This window comes from Rhincodon typus, chromosome 7 (assembly GCF_021869965.1).
Source record: "Rhincodon typus isolate 14 chromosome 7, sRhiTyp1.1, whole genome shotgun sequence".
NCBI classification, from domain to species: domain Eukaryota; kingdom Metazoa; phylum Chordata; class Chondrichthyes; order Orectolobiformes; family Rhincodontidae; genus Rhincodon; species Rhincodon typus.
Genome location: NC_063338.1, coordinates 56,122,970 through 56,149,639, shown reverse-complemented (window position 1 = coordinate 56,149,639; position 26,670 = coordinate 56,122,970). Strand labels below are relative to the sequence as shown.

Below are 26,670 nucleotides of genomic sequence, written 5' to 3'. Positions count from 1 at the left end.
ATTAAAATGGTTGGTGACCAGAAGATGTTGTCATTTGTCGCGTACAGAGCGCAGATGCTCTACAAAATGGTCTCCGAGTCTACGCTTGGTCTCACCGATGTAGAGGAGGCCACATCATGTCCATCCTGGGCTCTGAGCTCCCTTCCCCCTCTCCCATTTCTGAAGAAGGGTCCCGACCTGAAATGTCAACTTTCCTGCCCCTCTGATGCTGCCTGGCCTGCTGTGTTCCTCCAGCTCTACATTGTGTTATCTCTGACTCCAGCATCTGCAGTTCTTGCTATCTCTCAGTATTTTAGTGTGGTTGTTTTCTAAGTATTTTGTTCACAATTTGTTTTTCCAATTTTTAAAGGCAAATTATTAAATCTTACTGATATGGAAGGGCACAAATGCCGCAAAGTAATATCACTAGACCGAAATGCTGCTGCTGGAAATCAACAGTTTATATGTACTATTGGAGAAACAGTAAATCTACAGGAAATTACAATTCCACTTACACTTAAAGGTGGGTCTACTATTAACAGTTAGCTTAAAAGTGGCATTTTCAAGTTAGTTGCTATAGTTGGTATGAAAATGGAGGAAAGAGTTAGCAATAACGTCTCAAATTATATACAAAAATAAATTTAATAGTAATTTGTTTCAATGTTAAAAAGTGCAACAATATTTCTCTTGATGATGAACATAAAATATTATAAGAATGATTGAAAACACTAAAGCATTTTGCTTATTTTCATTTTTAAACCACTTGCCCTTCATTCCTTAAAAGGAATTGAGAGTGTTGTTAAAAGCCTGTCCATAATTTCTAGGAATTGTAAGAGATCCTAGAGTAGATATTTTGCTATTTTAAACTTTATCTTTGGGGACACATTAGAACTGTCTTCAATATGAAGTTCTCCTGCTCTACTTCATTTTCCCTTCGGTGGGTGGAAGTCAACTCAGGAACACATGATGTTGTGAATTTTGGGATAGTACCATGTTCATGTATTGGTAATTCTATAGCTCACGACAGTATAATTTGGAGAATAATTACAGTAAAAACATAGATTTTTGCTCAAACTTATGCACAGTTCAACATCCTTAATGCTAAACATACAATTTTTATTACTCATAATTATTATTAATCTTTTGTATATGGGTGAGCCACATTGCTAAATCATTCTTGAATAAAATACAATTAAATAACTGGACTTGGATGGAGAGCCTTTTCCTGGTGGGGACTGATGGCACATGGATCAAATCAATCACACACAGTTAAAAACAGCTTAATTTGGTTTTTAAGAGAGAAAACTGAAGTATTCAACACATCTGAGATAACAAGGTGTAGAGCTGAATGAACACAGCAGGCCAAGCAGCATCAGAGGAGCAGGAAGGCTGACGTTTCGGGTCTCGACCCTTCTTTTTTCTGAAGAAGGGTCTAGGCCTGAAACGTCAGCCTTCCTGCTCCTCTCATGCTGCTTGGCCTGCTGCGTTCATCCAGCTCTACACCTTGTTATCTCAGATTCTCCAGCATCTGCAGTTCCTACTATCTCTATTCAACACATCTGTTATTTTAATGAATTGTCTGAAAGTCAGCAGTGAGGGAGCACTGCACTACCATGGAGTCAGTACTGAGGTAGTGTCTATGCTATCAGAGGGTCAGTAACAAGGGAGTACTACACTGCCAGTTGTATTGTCTTTTGGACAAGACATTAAAGCAAAGACCCATCTTCCCATTCAGGTGTTTGTAAAAGATACTAAGGCACTATCTGAGATAAGAACAGAGGATTTACCTGATCAGAATGCATACTTCAACATCAGCATTCATATCATTAACCACTTTAAAAAATACAAAAAACTGTTCGTGCAATACAGAAGTTACTCGGTGACACTGACACACATGAAGCAGAAGCAGCAGAAGTGTTTGTGAAAGCAATAGCAGGTTTACAGTTAGTGAAGATGCCCAAAGAAATGGCCCCCGTAGACGTGAGAGAGCCATGGGAAGGGGGTAATTGAAGGATTGATGATGCTGAGCCTGAAGTAGAGAGCTGCATGACAGAGCAGAGCACGTGGGAGATGTGAAGAGTATTCTTACCAAGCTGATTGCTTGATTTTTCTACCTGGTATTCCTTTCTATGCTGTTAGTGACAGTCATTTGTCCCAGGATCTTGCAGAAGGCCAGTGAGTTAGATTAAATCTAGTAATTGGTCAGGTTTGGGTAATGAGCTGAACGTTCACCATCCCGGATATAGACAATGAATGCTGGCTTTGTCAGAGACACTTACATCCAAAGAAGGAATACAGAAAAAAACCTTGGATATATTTGTAATACATGCAAATTTAAATGCATCCTTTTTGTAACATTTCAACTGTCAGCTAATCACTTATGAGATAGTAGGAACTGCCTATGCTGGAGAATCTGAGATAACAAGGTGTAGAGCTGGATGAACACAACAGGCCAAGCAGCATCAGAGGAGCAGGAAAGCTGACATATCAGGTCTAGATTTTCTGAAGAAGGGTCCAGACCGGAAACGTCAGCTTTCCTGCTCCTCTGATGCTGCTTGGCCTGCTGTGTTCATCCAGCTCTACACCTTGTTATCTCAGCTAATCACTTATGTTGCATATTAGATATGAATTAGACATTTTATGCCTGTATGCATAGCATCATAGCTCATTAAAAGCAATAAATAAATTTGACTTTACAGGTATAGCCTTAGCGCAACTTGACCAAATGAATACAACGGAGCAGGTGATTGTGAAGTGTGCATCTATCATTGGACATACTTTCACCACTAAAATGCTTCGGTACATCTTACCTGAAGGTGCTGAACAAAAATTGAATCAATCACTTATCTCTTTGGTAAAATCACGAACCTTTGAATGTGCATCAAAGACTGATGAAGGCTTTACTTCACCAATGGATGAAAATGAAGATGCCCACCTCCTGCAGTGTTTCTGTGTTCATAGTGCTGAATCTGATGAGCATTTACATGAAGATGATAGTGATGAGAAAGGTAAATATGTGGAAATTTGCAGTTGGCAATTATTATTTTTAAAGCTCTTTATACTGTCTCAAAGATAACTTCGATCTATGAGTGTGCATGTGTAATCTGGTCCAGATGTAAGTGCTACAGTTACTCTTTTATATAACAAACATGTCACAAGTTTTTTTAGAATGCACTTAATTCCCAAAAGGTATGCAGGATAATTTGGATGAAGGTGACAGAAGTTTGTATGTGAAGCAAAAACTGGTTGTAGATTTATTTTGGTGAAATTCACACTGGTTCATATTTAACACAGTAATTTTAAAGCACCAATAATTAGTTATCATGGTTTTTGTTGCTAAGTATTTCCTAATGCAGCACTTGATGATTAATTATGTGGCCTATGTAAGAGAAGTAAGAAGTCATCAGATCAAGACTAAATGAAAACTCATCTTGCCATATAAAATATAATAAGAAATTATGGTTAGTGCATTATTTATATGCAGGTTTTTCATCAACAAAATAAATTCTAAATATTTTGCTGAAAAATGCTGTACATCCTGTGGTCCTTCTGAATATAACACAGTTAAAAAGTGCAGAAAAACGAATCAGCATGAAACATTTCTGAGTGAGATTAATAGTTCACAAAGGACTGTACGCAGGGTAAGTTCCCCATGAGATAATAGTACTAAATTGAACTAAGCAACCCAGGATTAATGACGATTATGCTCAGGTGAAGTGTTGTGTTAAAAAATCCAATGTTTGTGCAAACTGCAATTGTGGCAAAACAGATTTTGAGAACATGAGGACTATAAATATTTGTATGCCTGTAACTAAATACCTATAATTTCTGATTGAATTTGCATCATCTTACTTTGAAAGCAGATAAAACAATATAATATTTTAAGTTGATCTCCAGCTTCCAGCAACAATACTGCTTATTAATTCTCCTGACAAGCTCCGTTTAATGATTTTCATTCCTGCAACTAGCGTCACTGTGCATGTGAACTATTATGAAATATGGAGGCCACTTTGCCTTCATGCATCTTCCCAAAGTGTACTCTGTCTGACTTAATCTGAACCTACTTATATTTCTGGATTTAAGTTATTGGCCTTGTCCTAAGATTTCTGTATGTATAAAGCAGGAAAGTCAGTAGTAGAGGTATAAATGGCTATCACATCAGAGCCTTCTTGAAACTGAGATGTCAGTAAGAAGGCTTCAATATCTGCCAATCTTCCTGATAGCCCCATGGAAGGAAGATTCTTTATCTTTTGTTTGGCAAAGAATTTGCACCTGGTGCTACTTAGATCTGAACAGGTAGAAGGTCTTAAGCCTTCTATCAATGAATGTACCTGTATTTGCAGTTTTGTCAAACATAGACAAGGAAAATGAAGCTGAATCCACTCAAATATGCATGAACTCCTACCTGATTAACATTGGATTACAATGTCGCTCGTTGCTCCTGGCAGAAGACCTCCATCCCTTAGGGCTAAATCTGGCAGACAACACAAACCCAGGCATAGTAAAACAGGCTGTGTGATGCTGGAGATTTGGTAGAATTTTCTTTTCTGAGGCTAAGTGTCATGGCGAGCCTGAAAAAAAGAGAGGGACTTTGCTTGGGAGTAGGCTGGTTTGTTTCCTGAAGACACATTTTCTCAGCTGATTACATATGGATTTGCATGTAAAATGCCAAAATTATGGGCAGCAAGTTCTGAAGTTGGTGGGACCTTCCCACTGCTAACATCTAGGCACCATATTTAAAAGGCAACTAGGCAGCATTAACTCTCCGCAATGAGGAGCATCACTCAACCTTTGCTCATCTTCCCCCATTCACCCAGGGAGACGCAAAAGGCAACAATTTAGCAATCCCTTCATAGATGTTTGCTGAAGGCTGTTCAGGACAGAAGGGAAGTGTTATACCTGTGGATGGCAACAAGAGGCCATCTCAAATGGCAAAAGTAGCCTGGACAATGATGATTAAAGCAGTCAGTGCCCACTGGCAGCTCAAGTGTACCTACCTCCAGTGTCACAAGAGAATGTCACTTCACTGCAGCTTCCAATATAGCACTCCTGGCACAGCAGTGATACTGCCTCTCAAATATCTGTCAGGGTTCACAATGAAAACATAAAAGGAATTGTCACACTTGGCAGTTCATGCATCATCAGGTCACTGACCTGTCATCATAGAGAGCAGAATCTGATAGCTTTTAGACAAACGCTTGCATGCGACAAGAACACAACCACAAAAGATGGTCTTTTGAGTTGAGATAACAAGATGTAGAGCTGGATGCAATCAGAGGAGCAGGAAAGCTGACGTTTCGGGTCTGGACCCTTCTTCAGAAATGGGGGAGGAGAAGGGGATTGTGAAATAAATAGAAAGGGGGAGCCAGATGGAAGATGGTTAAAGGAGCAGATAGGTGGAGAGGAGACGGACAGGTCAAAGAGGCAGGGATGGAGCCAGTAAAGGTGAGTGTAGGTGGGGAGTTAGGGTGGGGGTTGGTCAGTCCAGGGAAGACGGACAGGTCAAGGAGGCGGGGATGAGGCTGGTAGGTAGCAGGTGGGGGTGGGGCTTGAGGTGGGAGGAGTGGATAGGTGAGAGAAAGGACGGACAGGTTAGGGAGGCAGGGATGAACTGGGCTGGTTTTGGGTTGCGGTAGGGGGAGGGGAGATTTTGAAGCTTGTGAAGTCCACATTGATACCATTGGGCTGCAGGGTTCCCAAGCAAAATGAGGTGCTGTTGCTGCAACCTTCCAGTGGCATCATTGTGGCACAACTTGTGGCACTCTTTTGAGTTGAGCCTTCTTTTGTATTCAACCTTGCCTAGCTGCCTCAGTCAGGTTTGCTGGCATCAGCAAGTGTAGCTGCCAGCTTGCTGGCCTGATCAAGACATATTATATACAACAGAGACTTTTCTTCAGCTAATTAACATCGGGGAGTTTCATTCTGAATATGTTTGTACAAAGAAGCAAATTGTTTATGAAGGAGCCAATAAACAGAAGATCTTTATACTCATCAGACTTTGGAGAAAAACACATACCCCACCAGGCTGACATCATACATAGAGCTGGATTTTTGAATAGACATGTTTCCTGCTATTGGCTAACGAAATCACACCCTGTGAAAATAATTCCACTGGACTGGGATGTCAATTACTTTATATCCAGGAATATTCAACTCCTAATAGGTCTGGGGAGGAGGCATTTTGTGGAGGTGATGGTCCAGTGGTGTTATTCCTAGACTATTAATCCAGACATCCAGGTAATGTGCTGAGGACTAAGTTCGAATTCTGCCATGACAGATGGTGGAGTTTGGACATCAATAAAAATCTGGAATTAAGAGTTTAATGATGACCACGTAACCACCGTTCATTGTCAGGAAAGACCCATCTGGTTCACTAATGTTCTTTAGTTGGGAAAGCTGTTGTCCTTACTTGGTGTGGTCTACACGTGGTTCCAGACCCACAGCAAAGTAGTTGATTCATAACTGCTCTCTGGACAGTAAATGCTGGCCTAGCTAGCAGCACCAATGTCCTTGTGGATAATTAAAAAGAAATCTGTGGAGAGAGAAAGAGAGTTAATGTTTTGAGTCCCATGTAACTATTCTTTGGAACTGAAGGAGGCTGGAAAATAATGTTTTTCATGCTGTTTGCAAGAGCAAGAAGGAAGAGGAGTGACAAAGTCCTGCAAGATTAAAGCATATGAGATTGGGGCAAGTATATTGAGATGGATAGGAAACTGGCTGGCAGAGAGGAAACAAAGAGTAGGAATTAATGAGTCCTTTTTGAATTGACAGGCACTAACTAGTGGGGCGCTACAGGGATCGGTGCTGGGATCCCAGCTATTCACAAGATATATTAATGATTTAAATGAAGGAACAAAATGTAACATCTCCAATTTTCAGATGATACCAAGTTGGGTGGGACGGTAAACTGTATGAGTATGCAGAGATCCTTCAGCATAATTTCGAAAGGCTGAGTAAGTGGGCAAATCAGTGGCAGATGCAGCATAATTTGGGTAAATGGGACGTTATTCATAGAACATAGATCAGTACAGCACAGTACAGGCCCTTCGGCCCACGATGTTGTGCCAAACTTTTACCCTAATCCTAAGGTCTATCTAACCTCCACCCCTACCTTATACTATCATCCATGTGCCTATCTAATAGTCGCTTAAATGCCCCTAATGAGGCCGACTCCACTATCCTCTCCAGCAATGCATTCCATGCCCCGACCACTCTCTGAGTAAAGAACCTACCTCTGACGTCTCCCCGAGATCTACCTCCACTCACTTTAAAACTATGCCCCCTCATAATAGCTACCTTCACCCTAGGAAAAAGTCTCTGGCTGTCTACTCTATACCTCTGATCATTTTGCACACCTCTATCAAGTCACCTCTCATCCTTCATCATTCTAAAGAGAAAAGCCCTAGCTCTCTCCACCTTTCCAGGCAACATCCTGGTAAATCTCCTCTGCACCTTTTCCAATGCTTCCACATCTTTCCTGTAATGAGGCAACCAGAACTGGACACAATACTCCAGATTTGGCCGAACCAGGCTTTTGTATAGCTGGAGCATAACTTCACGGCTCTTGAACTCAATCCCTCTATTAATGAAAGCTAACACACCATACGCCTTCTTAACCACTCTATCCACCTGGGTGGCAGCTTTCAGGGAACTGTGGACATGAACCCCAAGGTCCCTCTGCTCCTCCACACTGCCAAGAAACTTTCCATGAACCCTGTATTCTGCTTTCAAGTTTGTCCTTCCAAAATGAATCACCTCACACTTTTCAGGGTTAAACTCCATCTGCCACTTCTCAGCCCAGAAGTAGAGATGAGGCGTGAAGGCTCAATGAGGGCGCTTGAGAGTTACAAGTTAGCCAGGAAGGACCTAAAGAGAGAGCTAAGAAGAGCCGGGAGGGGACATGAGAAGTCTTTAGCAGGTAGGATCAAGGAAAACCCTAAAGCTTTCTATAGGTATGTCAGGAATAAAAGAATGACTAGAGTAAGATTGGGGCCGGTCAAGGACAGTAGTGGGAAGTTGTGCGTGGAGTCCGAAGAGATAGGAGAGGTGCTAAATGAATATTTTTCGTCAGTATTCACGCAGGAAAAAGACAATGTAGTCGAGGACAATACTGAGATACAGTCTATTAGACTAGACGGGATTGAAGTTCATAAGGAGGAGGTGTTAGCAATTCTGGAAGGTGTGAAAATAGATAAGTCCCCTGGGCCGGATGGGATTTATCCTAGGATTCTCTGGGAAGCTAGAGAGGAGATTGCAGAGCCTTTGGCTTTGATCTTTATGTCGTCATTATCTTCAGGAATAGTGCCAGAAGACTGGAGACTAGCAAATGTTGTCCCCTTGTTCAAGAAGGGGAGTAGAGACAACCCTGGTAATTATAGACCAGTGAGCCTTACTTCGGTTGTGGGTAAAGTGTTGGAAAGGATTATAAGAGATAGGATTTATAATCATCTAGAAAGGAATAATTTGATTAGTGATAGTCAACACGGTTTTGTGAAGGGTAGGTCGTGCCTCACAAACCTTATTGAGCTCTTCGAGAAGGTGACCAAACAGGTGGATGAGGGTAAAGCGGTTGATGTGGTGTATTTGGATTTCAGTAAAGCGTTTGATAAGGTTCCCCATGGTAGGCTATTGCAGAAAATACGGAGGCATGGGATTGAGGGTGATTTAGCGGTTTGGATCAGAAATTGGCTAGCTGTAAGAAGACAGAGGGTGGTGGTTGATGGGAAATGTTCATCCTGGAGTTCAGTTACTAGTGGTGTACCTCAAGGATCTGTTTTGGGGCCACTGCTGTTTGTCATTTTTATAAATGACCTGGATGAGGGCGTAGAAGGATGGGTTAGTAAATTTGCGGATGACACCAAAGTTGGTGGAGTTGTGGATAGTGTGGAAGGATGTTGCAGGTTACAGAGGGACATAGATAAGCTGCAGAGCTGGGCTGAGAGGTGGCAAATGGAGTTTAATGTGGAAAAGTGTGAGGTGATTCACTTTGGAAGGAGTAACAGGAATACAGAGTACTGGGCTAATGGTAAGATTCTTGGTAGTGTGGATGAGCAGAAAGATCTCGGTGTCCATGTGCATAGATCACTGAAAGTTGCCACCCAGGTTGATAGCGTTGTTAAGAAGGCGTACAGTATGTTAGGTTTTATTGGTAGAGGGATTGAGTTTCGGAGCCATGAGGTCATGTTGCAGCTGTACAAAACTCTGGTGCGGCCGCACTTGGAGTATTGCGTACAGTTCTGGTCACCGCATTATAGGAAGGATGTGGAAGCATTGGAAAGGGTGCAGAGGAGATTTACCAGGATGTTGCCTGGTATGGAGGGAAGGTCTTATGAGGAAAGGCTGAGGGTTTTGAGGCTGTTTTCGTTAGAGAGAAGAAGGTTAAGAGGTGACTTGATAGAGACATACAAGATGATCAGAGGATTAGATAGGGTGGACAGTGGGAGCCTTTTTCCTCTGATGGTGATGGCTAGCATGAGGGGACATAGCTTTAAATTGAGGGGTGATAGATATAGGACAGATGTCAGAGGTAGGTTCTTTACCCAGAGAGTAGTAAGGGCGTGGAATGCCCTGCCTGCAAAAATAGTAGACTCGCCCACTTTAAGGGCATTTAAATGGTCATTGGATAAACATATGGATGATAATGGAATAGTTTAGGTTAGATGGGCTTCAGATTGGTTTCACAGGTCGGCACAACATCGAGGGCCGAAGGGCCTGTACTGCGCTGTAATGTTCTATGTTCTATGTTCTGCATCCTATCAATGTCCCTTTGTAACCTGGAACAGCCCTCCGCACTATCCACAATGCAATCCACCTTCGTATAGTCCGCGAACTTACTAATCCACCCTTCCACTCCTTCATCCAAATCATGTACAAAAATCACAAATAGAAGAGGACCCAGAACAGATCCTTGTGGTACACCACTCGTGAATATTTTCCGTCCACTACCACCCTTTGTCTTCTAAGGGTCAGCCAATTCTGAATCCAATCTGCCAGATTTCCCCCTATCCCATGCCTCCTTACCTTCTGCATGAGCCTACCATGGGGAAACTTATCAAATGCCTTATTTAAATCCATGTATACCACATCCACTGCTCTACCTTCATCCACGTGTTTGGTCACCTCTTCAAAGAATTCAATAAGGTTTGTGAGGCATGATCTACCCCTCACAAATCCATGCTGACTATCACGAATCAAACTGTGCCTTTCCAAGTGATCATAAATCCTATCTGTCAGAGCCCTTTCCAATAATTTGCCCACCACTGACGTAAGACTAACTGGCCTGGAATTTCCGGGGTTATCCCTATTCCCTTTTTTGAACAAGGGAATGACGTTTGCCTCTCTCCAGTCTTCCGGCACTATACCCGTGGACAGTGAGGACGAAAAGATCATTGCCAAAGGCCCTGCGATCTCTTTCCTCGCTTCCCATAGAATCCTTGGATAAATCCCATCAGGCCCAGGGGACTTATCTATCTTCAAGTTCCTCAAAATTCCTAGTACATCTTCCTTACTAACATCGACCTCCTCTAGCTTACCAGCCTGTTTCACACTGTCCTCCTCTACAACTAGGTTCCTCTCAGTTGTGAATACCGAAGAAAAGTATTCATCAAGAACCTCTCCTATCTCAAATTCCCTTTGCAATCCCTGATTGGCCCTACCCTTTCTCCAGTCATTCTCTTATTTCTCATGTACATGCAAAAAGCCTTGGAGTTTTCCTTGATCCAATCTGCCAAGGTTTTCTCATGCCCCCTTATAGCTCTCCTGAGCCCTTTCTTCAGCTCCTTCCTGGATAACTTGTATCCCTCAAGAGCCTTTTCCGTTCCTTGTTTCCTAAACCTTATATAAGCATCCTTCTTCCTCTTAACCAGTCGTTCGATCTCTCTTGAGAACCAAGGCTCCCTCAGTCGACCGCATCTTGCCTGCCTGCTAGGGACAAACATATCGAGCGCTCACAGTATGCATTCCTTAAACAATCTCCACATTTCAATAGTGCTCTTCCCTGACAGCATCTGTTCCTATTTTATGTTACCCAGTTCTTGCCTAACAGAATTGTAATTACCCTTCCCCCAATTATAAACCTTACCCTGCTGTATGTACCTATCCTTTTCCATGACTATTGTAAAAGTAGCAGAGTTATGATCGCTACCGCCAAAATGCTCTCCTACCAACAGGTCTAACACTTGGCCCGGTTCATTGCCAAGCACCAAATCCAAAGTGGCCTCTCCTCATGTTGGTCTATCTACATACTGTGTCGGGAATCCTTCCTGAACGCACTGGACAAAATCCGCTCTGTCTAAACCATTACAACTAAAATGTTTCCAATCAATATTTGGAAAGTTGAAGTCACCCATGACTACAACCCTGTGACTTCTGTAACTTTCCAGTATCTGCCTCCCAATCCGCTCCTCCACATCTCTGTAACTATTAGGGGGTCTGTAATAAACACCCAACAAAGTGACTGCTCCTTTCTTGTTCTCGACCTCAACCCAAACTGACTCGTAGACATATCATTCTCGAACTGCCTTTCAGTAGCTGCTATATTGCCCTGACTAGCAATTCCACTTCCCTGCCTCTTTTTTCCACCCTCCCTATTTCTTTTAAAGCATCTAAATCCCAGAACTTCCAACAACCATTCCTGTCTCTGAGTTACCCAAGTTTCTGTCATGGCCACAACATCGTAGTTCCAAGTACTGACCCAGCTCTAAGTTCATCTGCCTTATTTCTGATATTTCTAGCATTGAAGTATACACACCTCAAACCATCTCTGTGTCCACAATTACACTCCATCGACCACATTTCTTTATTAACAACCTCACTCCCTGTTGTGTCTTTTGGAAGGCTGAATACCTCATCCTCTGAATTACAAATCCGGTTCCCCACCCCCTGCCAATCTAGTTTAAATCATCCCGTATAGCTCCAGCAAACCTCCCTCCCAGGATATTTGTGCCCTTCTGGTCCAGGTGCGACCCGTCCTTACTGTACAGGCCCCACCTTCCCCAGAATGTGCTCCAATTATCCACAAAATGGAAGCCCTCCCTCCTACACCAGCCCTGTAGTAACGTGTTTAGCTGCACTCTCTCCCTATTTCTTACTCGTTATCACATGGCACTGGTAGTAATCCAGAGATAACTACCCTGTTTGTCTTGGACTTCAGCTTTCAACCTCACTCCCTGTACTCATTTTTCACATTCTCAGTCCTTTTTCTACCTATGTCATTAGTACCAATGTGTACCATGACTGCTGGTTGCTCACCCTCCCCCTTAAGGATCTTGAAGACACTATGCTAGACATCATGGACCCTGATACCGGGGAGGCAACATACCATCCGTTCATCTCGTTCGCGTCCACAGAACCGCCTGTCTGTGCTTCTTACTATTGAATCCCCCGCTACAATTGCTCTCCTATTCTCCCCCCTTCCCTTCTGTGCCACAGGACCAGGCTCCGTGCCAGAGATCTGTCCGCTATGGCCTTTCCCTGGTAGATTGACCCCCCAACAGCATCCAAAACGGTATACTTATTATTGAGGGGAACAGCCACAGGGGATCCCTGCACTGTCTGCCTATTCCCTTTATCCTCCTGACAGTCATCCAGCTACCTTTTTCCTGTACCTTGGGTGTGACCACCTCCCTGTAACTCCTCTCTATCACCCCCTCAGCCTCCCGAATGATCCGGAGTTCATCCAGCTCCAGCTCCAGTTCTCACTAATGCTGTTTTTGAGGAGCTGGAATTGGGTGCACTTCTCGCAGGTGAAGTCACAGGGGACGCAGGTGGAGTCACTTCAGAAGCAAAAACAAGAAGGTTGATTACTACTGTAATGGCTGTAAATTGGGAGACGGGAGTGTGCAGGGGGACCTGGGTGTCCTTGTGCACCAGTCGCTGAAGGTCAGCATGCAGGTGCAGCATGTGGTAAAGAAGGTAAATGGTATGTTGGCCTTCATTGTGAGAGGTTTCGAATACAGGAGCAGGGATGTGCTGTTGCAGTTGTACAGGGCCTTGGTGAGACCACACCTGGAATATTGTGTGAAATTTTGGTATCCTTTTCTGAGGAAGGATGCTGTTGCTCTCAAGGGCATGCAGCGAAGGTTTACCAGGCTGATTCTGGGGATGGAGGGTCTGACATATGAGGAGAGATTGACTATATTGGGATTGTTTTTGCTAGAGCTCAGATGAATGGGGAGGGGGTGTTTCATAGAGACTTATAAAATTCTGATGGGATTGGACAGGATGGATGTAGGGAAGGTGTTCCCGATGGTGGGTGTGTCCAGAACCAGGGGTCACAGTGTGAGGATTTGGGGTAGATGATTTAGGACAGAGATGAGGAGATATTTCTTCACCCAAAGAGTGGTGAGCCTGTGGAATTCATTACCACAGGAAGTAGTTGATGCCAAAACATTGAATGTATTCAAGAAGTGACTAGATATAGCAGAGATAGTAGGAACTGCCGATGCTGGAGACTCTGAGTAACAAGGTGTAGAGCTGGATGAACACAGCGGGCCAAGCAGCATCAGAGGAGCAGGAAAGCTGACGTTTCATCTACACCTTGTTACAGCTCTATACCTTGTTATCTTATGACTCAATATAGCACTTGGGGCGAATGAGATCAAAGGTTATGGGGAGAAAGCAGGATTAGGCTATTGAGTTTGGACGATCATCCATGATCGTGAAGAATGATGGAGCAGGCTTGAAGGGCTGAATGGCCTCCTCATGCTCCTATCTTCTATGTTTCTATCAACCAGATGGTGACGGCACCCAGAACAAAGGCAAAAGTAGTGTTAATGTTAGTTCTCAAGCAATATCGTTGCAGAGTAGATGTTAATGTTAGGAATGAATAGTAGGAAATAGGTTGGCTCTGTTGACAGCCAACCCATTTAAAAAAGACAATGTTTTAGGAGGTGTGGGTTTTCAAAATAGAGGACAGGATTCATGTCCTGAAATTGCTGAACTGTATGCTGAGTCCTAAGGCTATAAAGTCCTTAAGTAGAGAGTAAGGTGCTGTTCATCCAGCTTACATTGGACTTTGCATTGCATGCCAAGGACAAAATTTTTAGCAAGCAAATAAGATGGTGTATTGAAATAGCAAGAGACTGCAAGGTTGGGGTCATTCTTATGGACAGAATGGGGCAGTCACCCAATCTATTTTTAGTGTCATTAATGTCGAGAAGGCTCACTCACCTGTGAGTGATAAATATCCAATATGACCTACTTTATGTTGGTAGGACTAAATGCAATCTGGGTGACCATTTTGCAGAACACTTCCAATCTGTTCAGAAAAATGGCCCTGACCTTCAAATTGCTTGCCATTTCAATACACTATCTGTGTCACAACATTAAGGGGAAAGACAAGAGATTGGCACTAAGTTAAATTGCTCATATAGCCAGTACAGAAAGAATGGACCAATGGTTTCCTACCGCACAGTAATAATTCTTGGGTATTTTGATTCACGCTAATATTCCCATCCTTAACCTGTTACAGTTTTTCAGCAAAATCCAATGCAAGCTGGAGAAAAAGCAATCCATTTTCCACTTCGGCACTTTACAGTCTTCAGGACTCATCATTGAGTTCAACAATTTCAGAACATACACATTGTCCTCTATTTTATTGACCCCCACCTCAACCAGTGTCTTGTTTATGTGGGTTTGCTCTCACAGATCTGACCTTCTTTCTACCGTTCTTACCATTAACATTTACTCCACATCCATATCTTCCCTCTACTACTATTAGGCTTCCCTTTGTCTTTTGATCTGAGAAATCTCAATATCTTTTCCATCTGCTCCTCTTTTCTCCTTTGTTAACAGTAGAAGAAATATAACTTTCCAATGCCCTTCAGTACTGAAGAAGTCATTGGATTCAAAACATTAACTTTGTTTCACTTGCTACAGATGCTGCGAGTCCTGCTGAGTTTCTCCAGCACTTTCTGGTTTTCTTTCAGATGTCCAGAATCTGCAGTTCTTGTTTTTTTTTTATATATATACATTTAATATCTAGCCAGCAAGTTTTACATGTGAACAAAACAAATAGTTGTGCAAATGATTTCGGTTGGAAAGCTCAGGAATTATTTTATTGGCTTTGGGGTAACACCTATAGCTGGAAGAAAGCTTTTTTTTGCAGTTCAGGTTTTGCAGCGGTCTTGGCTTGAGCTGGATGTGTGAGACAGTTGCCAAAAAAGAATGGAGATAGATTAGCATCTTAAGAAATGGCTTAATTAAGTGTAAGAAGTCTAGTATGAAACTTTCACTATTCTTTCACTTCTTTATCCCTCTGCTATCCTTTACGTACCATCATTATTATTTAACTTTGTGTTCATTTAGCTGTAACAAGCCTTGTCCATCTTTCTTTGCCTGTTATTAATTGCAACGTTACCGTACAAGGAAGAAATAGGATGAATGTTATGAAAATGATAAAAGTGGACCACATCAAAAGCATCCCAAATCATGAAGCAACATTACACCCTGTCCATTCTCCATGAAATCTCACCCTCTTACACAATACATGACAAAGTTCAGCTCGATTAATGCCAAATATTAGTCCTTGTCAATGTCTTCCTTTTTTGGACAGGCAAATGCAAAACACCCAGAGGGCAAGGAGCTGAAATGGTGCAGTGGCTCAGTGGTTATCATTTGCCTGTTATTAATTGCAACATTGTTCCCTCAGAGTGCCAGGGACCCAGATTCAGTACCAGCCTTGGGCGATTATCTGTGTGGAGTTTACGTGTTCTTCCTGTGTCTGCATCGGTTTCTGCCTGGTGCTCCGGTTTCCTCCTACAGTCCCAAGATGTGTAGGTTAGGTGCATCGGCCATGCTAAGTTGCCCTGTAGTGTCCAGGGATGTGCAAGTTAGGTGGATTAGGCAGAGTAAATGCGGGGTCATGGGGCTAGGATGGAAGCTGGGAAGATTGGCACAGATTCATTGGGCCAAATGGTCACTTTCTGCACTGTTGGGATTCTATGAGTCAATGAAACAGGGCAGCAAAAATAAAAGCACAGCATCACTTGATATGCTTTAGCAAATACCATTTCGTGACATGTACCATATATTCGTTGCAGGATAAACCAGAAGGATGGAATGAAGGGAGATATAAATGGAAACGAGGCAAAAAAGAGAAAATAAAATTTAAAAGGGACATTTTCTAAGTTAAAGTATCATCTAAAATTATTTCAGCACTTGAAGGAATAAGAACGTCCAATCATAATTGTTCAATTCGCAAAAGAAGTCAATTATGTTGTGGAAATGCTACTTTAAATTACTGGACTTAGCTTTCTGTGGTGAATTTACTGAGAAATAGATATGCAAATACAGTGACTTATTGAAAACCACAGGAAGGTTAAGTGTGTGATATCATTTTTGCAAAACTAACAGTTTTGCATACCTCAGCAGCATACCTCAGCCAACATTTTGTTACGATTCACGTTTGAAAGAGGGACCTCATTCTCACCAATTTATATAGTACATTAATAATCACATGTGTTGTTCTGGTGTTATAATTTTACCAGCCAAATATACACCATTGGGTACCGACGACTGATGAAATTTGGCTTTCCCCAATGGAATAATTTCATAATGTGGCCCTCTGATTGGAGAATGGAGCATTCAAATCAAAATCTAAAATTATGATCAAAAATATGGAAAACATGCAACTGGCAGTTTTCTTTGTGCCTTCAGTCTACTGCAATTATTAAATTATGTTGTACTCTTTGTTTTCTTTCACTGGGGTTACTTATGCTATCCATTATTTTGACTGCAACCATAATACAATTTTATGTTTAAGTTTTGATTCTTGTGCAATTGCTGTTGTTCTTCCTCTTTCCAGATTTCCAGATGAGGTCCCAGCAAACTGGAACTGAGATAATACCGTAGTAGTGCCACAAAATTTTGCTAAAAGAATGCCTTAATCTCTTCAATTGCGAGTGAAACCATTACAAATTAATTTAAGCTGTATAATAATTATAATTCTAAATATTTCATGCAGTTGCTAGGGTTAGAATGTGGGAAAAGAAAATTATACACAGTAATGCACAAAGCATATAGATTTGTTAGAACGATTTCATGGAAATATTTCACAATCGCATGTGGTCTCACTCCCCCACATAAAACAGATATTGCTGGAGAAATTCAACACATCTGGAAGCATCTGTGGTGAGAAAGCAGAGTTAACATTTTGAGTCCAGTGATCCTTCTTCAGGAACTGAAATGTTAAATTTGGCTTTATATCCATAGTTGCTGCCAGACCTGCTGAGTTTCTTTAGCAATTTCTGGTTTTGTTTTACATCTCCAACATCCCAAGTTCTTTGTTTTAATTTAGTCTCAGTCCCTCTATGTCAACTAGTGTGTGACCATACTCAGTGTATGATGCAAGTTAGTTTCCTGGCAGCAGCCATGATAACTTTGTTATGTGTTATATCAGCATTTGAACAGCCAGAAGAAAGTTGAGGATGATGCTAAATGACAGAGGTTATCCCAAATGACTGAATCCAGATTGTGTTATGTAAACCAAGCACATGTGGGAACCATAAACGTAACAAGAGCCATCCAGCTACTTGAAATGTCATTGAATAGATAGATGACCACAGCACTTCCACTGCCTGGACTGATCTGGAAGAGTCCTACTTACTCTACTACTTGCCATATCCTGTGTTATGACTCTCTGTGGTCTGCTATCTGAGTACTCAAACATGCCATCAAAAACATATAGCCTTTGCCAGTATTCGATATGCAGCAGAGGAGAAGGCAGACCAAAAAGAGGAAAAGGAAGACAATGATACATTCTACTTTTTGGTGTGGCCGTGTTTCATCAATCCAATCACTGTGGTACTAATGCGTGTGACCCCAAGTCTCCATTCCCCAATACTTACATACCACAACATCCCTATGTTACTGATAATTGAAGTGTCCTACAGGTCACAACACTGAAACGAAAGCAATCACAAAACAACCATGGAAGCTGAGATATTGGCCATCACAGTCTCGAGTCCACAAGTGTGGTGACTGATTTGCCAACCACTTCCACACTGGGAAGGATGAGGTCCAATCTTTGCACATAAACATGTCCCCTTCTATGTGCATTGATAGTGATCATGGTCTGCCAATATACTAAGCATTTGAATCTGTATGTCAATCATTTGTAGACTGCGCACCTTATCATTTAAGCCATTATCTGAGTCCTTTTCAACAAAAACAAAAACAGAAGCTGCTGGAAAAGCTCAGCAGGTCTGGTAGCATCTGTGAAGAAAAATCAGAGTTGATGTTTCGGGTCTGCTGACCCTTCCTCAGAACACCAGGCCTGAAATGTTAACTCTGATTTTTCTTCACAGATGCTGCCAGACCTGCTGAGGTTTTCCAGCAACTTCTGTTTTTGTTCCTGATTTACAGCATCTGCAGTTCTTTCAGTTTTTATTTTCAACAGAAATCTTGTGCAAGTACGCCCTCTGGTGAGCAGGCACTTGTGCTACGCTTGTCCCCTGACTTCCCTGCAGGCCATTCATGGCCAATGTCTCACTCCACTATAGAGCCCACCTCTAAGCTTCCTTCGGAAGCAATGGTTTCTCAGTCGTTGTTAGTTCTGAAGCCTCTGGCTTGAGTTACAAAAACCATGACTTTTTTGTAACACTGTAGAAGTAATATTTTGCATAAAGCTTTGTTAAAAATATATATGTTTTGTATGTTTGTTTTACTTAATGTGAAATGTCCTATGGCTAAAGAATAATTTTCCTATTCCCTTATTCTGCAGAGCAAACATTGATGAGTAAATAGGATATTGTAAAAATTAGCAATTATCATATCTTGTGGAAAGGCTCAGGCCCATTTTGCTAACACTTGATTAGTCAGACTTAAACATAGGGATTGCATGAAATTCAAAGGATAGAATGCAGAGCAATTCTGGAACACTATAACCAGGAAATTTCTGATTTCTATCTGGGAGGGAAAATGCCCTGAGGAATTTACGCAGTTTTCATCACAAAATGAATAAATAGTATACATCACAAAGTATTGCATATTTCTAAAACTAAGTAGGACTCAATATAAGTGGAAATATCTATAAACAAACTAATAATTGCACATCCATTTTTATAATCTAGGAAAAAGTATCAAAATTCCCAGTTTGCTGATTTTTAGTCACTGTAATGCTGTGACCAATAGTGGGACTGAATCATGAGAGACCCCGAGACATTTGTGGATTGCTGCCAGCTTTGCTAAGCAGTAAAATAAATGTAGCTTCTAATGTAGTCACTTTAAAAGAAAAATTGCGTGTCCATTCATTTCACTTTCTATTAATAAATTTGAAGTCCAGTTTCAATAATAGCAGAAACCACAATGGTAACCAATCTGGAGCTCAATGTTGAGGTCAGTCCAACAGGGTCTCTCACCATATCTGTATTATTCATTTCTAGTAACTGAGTCGCACATTTCAATTAGGCACTTTACACTGGGTCCCAAATACAAATAGGTTTAATTTACAGTCCAAGACACCTCTATGCAATAATTTTAGATAGGAACATGTTTCTACGTCACTATGCTAAAATTATAACTTCTTCTAAGATTTTTTAATCAATTACCTGTGGTGCTGCAGTTAGTATTTCCCAAAAACATTTGTCCGTCTTATTGGCAAACCTATACATCTGCATTCAACTTTTCAGTAACATTTTATTTGACTGAGGTCTCCATTGAGATTGGAGCCTCTCTTCATTGTTTCCCTCTTTTTGTCTATCCTCTTCTATTGCTGCCCTTTTCCACTTTAACACACCATCCTCTATCTCTTTCTTCACCTTTAAATGTCCATTCATATTCCTTTTCTTACTCACTTTCCTCAAAAGCTAGAGCACCCTTTATTCACAAGCTGCAACCTTTATCACCAATACCTATTATCCATTCCTTGTTGTCTTGAAAGGTTTTCTTTTGCAAGTTCAAAGCAGAAAATAAATTCTCTATAACTATGTATTTCTTTCTTTCTTTTACTTTCATTCTCTGTCTTGCCTCTCTTTCTTTCATGGTGTTGTAAGTTCATGACATATTTGTATTAATATTTGGAAACTTAGAGACTAAATGGTCTGAACTTCGTATAGATTTACAATAATAAAAGAAAGAACTGCAGATGTTGGAGATCTGAAACAAACAAAAACAGAAATTGCTGGAGAGACTCAGAAGTCCAGCTGCTTCTATGAAGAGAAACGTTTTATTAACATTAGCATTTTGAATCCAGTGACCATTTGAAGCATCACTGGACTCAAAACATTAATGTTTTTCACAGATGCTGCCAGATCTGATTTCTCTAGCATTTTTTTTAGTTTGTGTAGCTTTACATTTGGTTGGTATTTCTATATTGTGTCTACTATTAAGGACTGCATTTTAGTTTCATTTTTGAGTCCCAGGAGTGATATTGAGTTTTCTGGAAGTTTGGTTACATGCACTTAAATGAGGATTTTAAAAAGTGTTGCTGTTATTAGTTCAATGGGAACTGAAGGGAAGGAAAAAAATAGACTGTTTCCTACTAACAAGGCACCCATTGAAATTGGAAAGAAACATACAAAAGCAAGTTTCCTTTTAGAAAGATTGAACTGTGCAGTGGTTCTCTGACTGTATAGGTTTCTTTCAGACAGAAGCAAGTTATTCAGAGCGGAAAAGACCTGTAACATCAATAGTGCGGTTTAGCAGTCCCCTGAACAACTGAATAGAAGAAAAGAAGTCCTGAGTGACTCAAAGTTAATAAGAGAAAACTTCAGAAAACATAGGCATTAAGATGCCAAAGGTGTCTAGGAAGACATCCTAGAAGGCTGCTGATTGGAAGAGTTTAAGGAACAAGTTAATGAGAAAGTTTGCTGTGTTAGCAGATACTTCAAGGGTTTCATGAAGAGACATTAATTAAAGAAGGTTACTCCAAGTAAATGCAAACATTCGCCAGAAAGAAGTATGAGTAAAATGCTGCTTCACCTAGAAGATGAATGGGGCCTTGGATGGTGAGGACAGAGAGATGAATCGGCCAGCGATTGCATGGGAAGATGCCATGGGGGAGTGGGGAGGTGTTAGGAGTAATGGAGAAGTGGACTAAGGTGTCATGGAGAGAATGGTTCCAATAATTACATGCAGCATTGTCATTGTTCCTTCCACCTTAATCTATATATCCAATCCTGTAAAACAGCCTGATCAATGTTGGACACCCCTATGGACAGCCCTAGGTTCTCCATGATCTCATGATGTTTACCAGACATTGTAATCATCAGACCTTTGGATCTTACTATGTATCCCATTAATTCACATTCCAGAGTTAATGGTTAAACCTTTGGACATATCCTAGACTTGCTTACCTCCAAGGACTGTTTGAATTCTGTTATTCCTTAAGTTCATTGTTATCCCTACCAGATTATGTTACTCATCTTTTATTTCCCACTGTCCAAATCAAAGAGATACAAAGGATGTTAGTTCTTACTAACTGCTATAAAATTCATAATATTAGTTCTACTATAAATTTAGTAAAGGTTTATGTCTACCCCTACTGTTAGCATCCTTTAGCTAATGAGTTGTGAGCAATTTGTTTCTCCCTGTGTGTACCAGGCACTCGTTTAATGATAAGGTGGGGGGAGGCTGCTTTACTATCTGAGCCTGTTAGTTTTCATATTTCTATTTGAACCTTTTCCTCTAATGCTTTTAGTGATTGTTGTATTTTTGTATATATGTATTTCTATACCTATTTTGAAATCTTTCTCTGTGATAATCTGAATAATCTTTAACTAGAACCTACTCTTAAAATTGTGAATAGTTCAAGACAAATAGCTAATTACTGTGAAATGTTCTTATCTGTTGTTTTACAGCTGCCCTGTAACTCATGCTAATCACATACTATCTTCTGGGATGAGAGTTACTGTCCCTACTCTAAAACTTTTCACCTAATGAAACAACATATTTCTCATTGATAAGACTAAAACTCAATCACTTTCACAGCTTAATGAACTTGTTTGATCTCTTAGATTTTTATGAGCCATAATTCAACCCTTCTTTATTATTGGATCTTATTTTTCTCTTTAATGTTTGTTACAAATTCCAAGCTGTCCGTCCTTAGACATTTTTATCAAACTGTCTCCAACAGACTTCTGCAGCTGCTATTTGTGCAGAACTTCTTATTACCTTGAGATAAACCCCTTCTCAAAGATATCATTGTGCCAACTTATGGCCTCACTTAAATGCTGGGTCAGGGCTCGAGGGACAGCTAGCTGTCATCCATTTTGTGTCTCTCAGTTATGGGCATCCCTAACATCAGAAAAAAACTGATGTTATGGACCGGACCCAACCCCCTCAAAATATATTAAAAAGATAGCCTAAACCCTAACTTCTTCTTATTTTAAAGGCAAGTGCCATTCCGGATGCAAATAAATTTGTCAAATTACCAGATTTGAAGCAAAACACACTTTATTCATATACTATACTTAAAATACAACAAAAGAAAGAAGAAATTGGAAATAAAAACATTGGAAAACAACAAAATAATAGATTACTTAACTACCAAACAGAAATTGTTCCAATATAGTAACATCCCATAAACACACCATTGATAAAGGCAAATTCAGTTAAATAGATTGTCTCACAAGCAGTGCTCCAGTCCAGGAGGAAAATTGCATCAAGAGAAAACTCTGAGAAAGAGTAGGGTGGAGAGATGTACTGCAGCTTCCAAACCCAGTTTCAAGATCACTGCAACTGCTACTGAAAAACTAAAACTAAAAATCCTGGTTCTGTGGAGTTTGGCCGCACCCATTCAGATTGCCTCTATTGTTCCAACATAAAAAAAAGGCTTCACAAGTTGCTTGCTTTATTGACTTAAAAACTCTCTTCAAAAAAACAGACAGAATACTACTCTTAAAGCCATAGTATTGTCACACTAAAAGGGAGCTTGAATTAATTGGTTACTACAGGAGGCTATTGCAAGGTGATACACAGTTGGCCAGTTTACTGCATGACATACTGAAGATACCAGAGAATTCTAAAGGAGCCAGTGGAAAAGGATATCCAAGGCATGATACTTTATGGGAAATCACAGATAGTTTGGCCTTCGCAGTTGAAGACACCTATTGTACCTTCAAGTAGAAGCTTGTCCAGTCATCTGTCCTTGGCTCCCAAATTTCTATCTCCATGTCATATTGGAAACCAATGCCAATTTCCTTGGCTTAGGAGTGCTGCTGTTACAAATTCAAGGGTAGAAAAGAATGTCTATTGCTTATACCAGGCAAAGTCTCAAGCCAAGCAAGAGAAATACGAAGAATTATTCCAGTGTGAAGCTCAAACTATTAACTTTGGGCTTTTTTGCAGAAGTTCAGACACATTTTGATTGGTGCAAAATTTGAAGTGCATGCAAACAATAACCCACTCAGTTACTTCCAAATGTCTGCTTTGAACGCTTGGAGCAAGTTAAAAAACTTAAAAGTTTTTAAAAAGAATCAGAAATAGTAGGAACTGCAGATGCTGGAGAATCCGAGACAACAAGGTGCAGGGCTGGATGAACACAGCAGGCCAAGCAGCATCATAGGAGCAGAAACGCTGATGTTTCGGGCCTAGACCCTTCATCAGAAAAAGGGTTAGGGTTAGGGTCCTTTTTCCGATGAAGGGTCTAGGCCCGAAACGTCAGCCTTTCTGCTCCTATGATGCTGCTTGGCCTGCTGTGTTCATCCAGCCCTGCACCTTGTTGTCTCAAAGTTTTTAAAAATCTTCTTTGCTGCAGCTTTAAAAAAATTGGGGTCAGGGAGACAGCTAAACTCTCCTGCATCACCATGGCAATGCCCTGATTAATCATGATGGACCTGCCTGGTCTTAGAATTAAGATTGACAGTGCACTGTTCTTCCTGTATCTCCATACTAATGATGGTGCTACCTATCAGTGCCATCTTTTCATTCTGTACTTTTTTTCCCCAAGTCTGTTTCTTGTTTCCTGCTTTTGATGAGTGTAAGTTGAAAGCCTTCAATCTCTAGTCTTCTTATAGCAGTGTTTAAGTTTGTTTTCATTATTATTCACTCATGGGATGTGGACATCACTGGCTGGACCAGCGTTTGTTCCATGCCCCTGGTTGCCTTTCAGAAAGTGGTGGTGTGCTGCCTTCTTGAACCACTGCTGTCCATGTGCTATAATGAACAGACTCACAATGCAGAAAGAGAGGGTTCTGTATGACCAAACATTTTTTTAAATGATATTAATCATATATAAATCATATATTGCATTATCATATGAAACATCTGATCATAACTGCATATGTTGTCTATTCCCTGAATAGGAAGAAGAAATTGTATATTCTCCTATACTGCATTACAAAACCTCAGGACATTCAAAATTACTTTGCAGCCAGTGAAGTATTTTTCAAATGCAGTCACTTTTCTAGCATAGGAAATGTGGCAGCCAATTTACACGCAGTCAGGTCCCAGCACAATTAATAAATGGCCAAATTATCTTTTTCCGTATATGATTTGGCTTTAAATGTTAGTCAAGAGAACTCATCTGCATTACTTTGAATGCTATTGGAATTTTTCACAGACACATAACAGGGGCAGAAAAGACATTATTTTAATATTTAATGAAGAGTCAGCCCTTAGGACAGTATAGCACACCGTCAATACTGGACTGAACTGCATTTGGATATGTAAAAACCAAAAGAACTGCGGATGCTGTAAATCAGGAATAAAAACAAAGTTGCTGGAAAAGCTCAGCAGGTCTGGCAGCATCTGTGGAGGAGAAAACAGAGTTAACGTTTCAGGTCCGGTGACCGTTCCTCATAACTGAGGTGTTCTGAGGAAGGGTCACCGGACCCGAAACATTAACTCTGTTTTCTCCTCCACGGGTGCTGCCAGACCTGCTGAGCTTTTCCAGCAACATTGTTTTTGTGCATTTGGATATGTGTTGCGTACTCACTGGATACCCAACTTAGATAAATAAAAGTCCTTTAAAACTGCCACATGCTTGGTTTCCCTTCAAGTTGGGTTCAATGCCATGGCACCATGAATCATTCATTTTCATCTTACATATGCATAGAGTTTGAATCATCTGTGCCATCATCTGTGCTATTTTATTAAACATGAGAAGTAAAACATAAATCTAAACTAATTGCAAAATAATTGCATCTTAAAAGAATGGTGGATGAATTAAAATGACCAAATAAGCTTCTATGCAACATTATTTAGTAATGAAAATAACTAATATTTCCATTTGCAGATCCAAACAAAGAAAAAACTGTTTTGTGGAGATGTAAATTGATGCGATTCTGCATTGCACTTGTGCATGAAACAGCAAATGATCTGTGGCTAAAGGAACAGAAAAAATCACTTCACACAAAGTGCACTAAATTCCTGGAAAATGCAGCTCGCAAATGCAACAGTTGTGGAGAAGGTGACTTCATATATCGGCACCGAAAAATGGTGACATTTTCTGTTCGTGAAAGTGAAAGCATCATCCAAAGACGAAAAGACCTATATACTACAGTTAGTTATGCAAATATACAAAGTCATTCTCCAGACAGTCAGCAAGGTAATCAAAATAATTTAAATAAATTAAACAAGTACCTGGCTCTAAAATCAATCCTTGATTAAAAGGTGCTTTGGGATCCCTGTCTACCTCTTTACAGTTTGGCAGAATTGAGCCATTGCTATTTTCTGACAGAGTCTCGTCTCAAGTCAACATTGCTGCTTTGGAAGAGGGGGTGTTTGTAACCCAAATGCTGTTTCTATGATCACGTTGCAGGATGTGACCCATGGTTTGGGAACCATGATCAAAAGGCATGGCTAACATTTGATAGCTGTCACTTATAGTAGTCTTCTGGTGTCAGGAGGCAGCAGCTAGAAACAAGTATCTTGGGTAAATACTTTGAAATATAGTTTGTGCTTCCCACTAATGTCATAAGTTCTTTTACACATTCGTCTCTCATACGGACCATGATCACTACCATCGGGAAGGGCAAGGGCAACAGATACATGGGAACACCACCACCTGCAAGATCTCTCCCAAGCCACTCACCATCCTGATGTGGAAATATTGCTGTTCCTTCAGTGTCACTGGATCCCTTCTTAATAGCTTTGTGGGCTGCATCAAATGGACTGCAGCAGTTCAAAAAGGCAGCTCATTACCACCTTCTCAAAGACAACTCATCCAGTGAATGAATAAACAAAAACATACCTGCTTTCAGTCCAACTCTCACACCATTTTTACCCTACAGGACTTAAATTTGAAGCTCAGGGACATGTACAACTTGCATGCTTCTGTCAGATTGTTTTGCACTCGGGGACATACGCATCACATACATTTACAAAGGATGGCAATGTTATGGCTCTTAGCTTCATTTCTTAGCACTCAATTATTTTGTGTTTTTTTACAGTCCAGCCTCTGTCATTTGCATTCATCTTTTAGTGCATAGTCTCTGCAATGTCAAGTTACAGGTTGCCATCTTTAATTTTCTTTTAGTTAACAGGCTCTTTTGTGCTAAGTTATGGGCAGCCAGCCTTTGTGACCTGCATTGTTTTTATAAGCACAAAGAGAAAGATTGCAGCTTGTCACTATCAAATGCATGGAACAGTTAAGAGGGTGGACATGTCACAATGTCCATTGTGTTATGTCAACATCACAGCTACAGCATGTGCCAACAGCTGGCAAACACACTTTATGAGCTTCAAGCAGATGGCCATTTCTAGAAGGTCAAAGGGGACTAGTCCTTAGTGGGATCAAGAGAGTCTGCAGTC

The 26,670-nt window shown here is 40.8% G+C and overlaps 1 protein-coding gene across 1 annotated transcript in view; it reads left to right on the top strand.

Moving 5' to 3' along the window:
- Window positions 1-26,670, top strand: part of LOC109914308 (adenylate cyclase 10) — a 185,769-nt gene that overhangs the window by 92,376 nt on the left and 66,723 nt on the right. Inside the window, exons 18-20 of the mRNA XM_048599218.1 lie at window positions 350-502; window positions 2,679-3,044; window positions 25,154-25,465. Of these exons, the coding sequence (XP_048455175.1) occupies window positions 350-502; window positions 2,679-3,044; window positions 25,154-25,465 (831 nt within the window). The remainder of the gene's footprint in view (window positions 1-349; window positions 503-2,678; window positions 3,045-25,153; window positions 25,466-26,670) is intronic.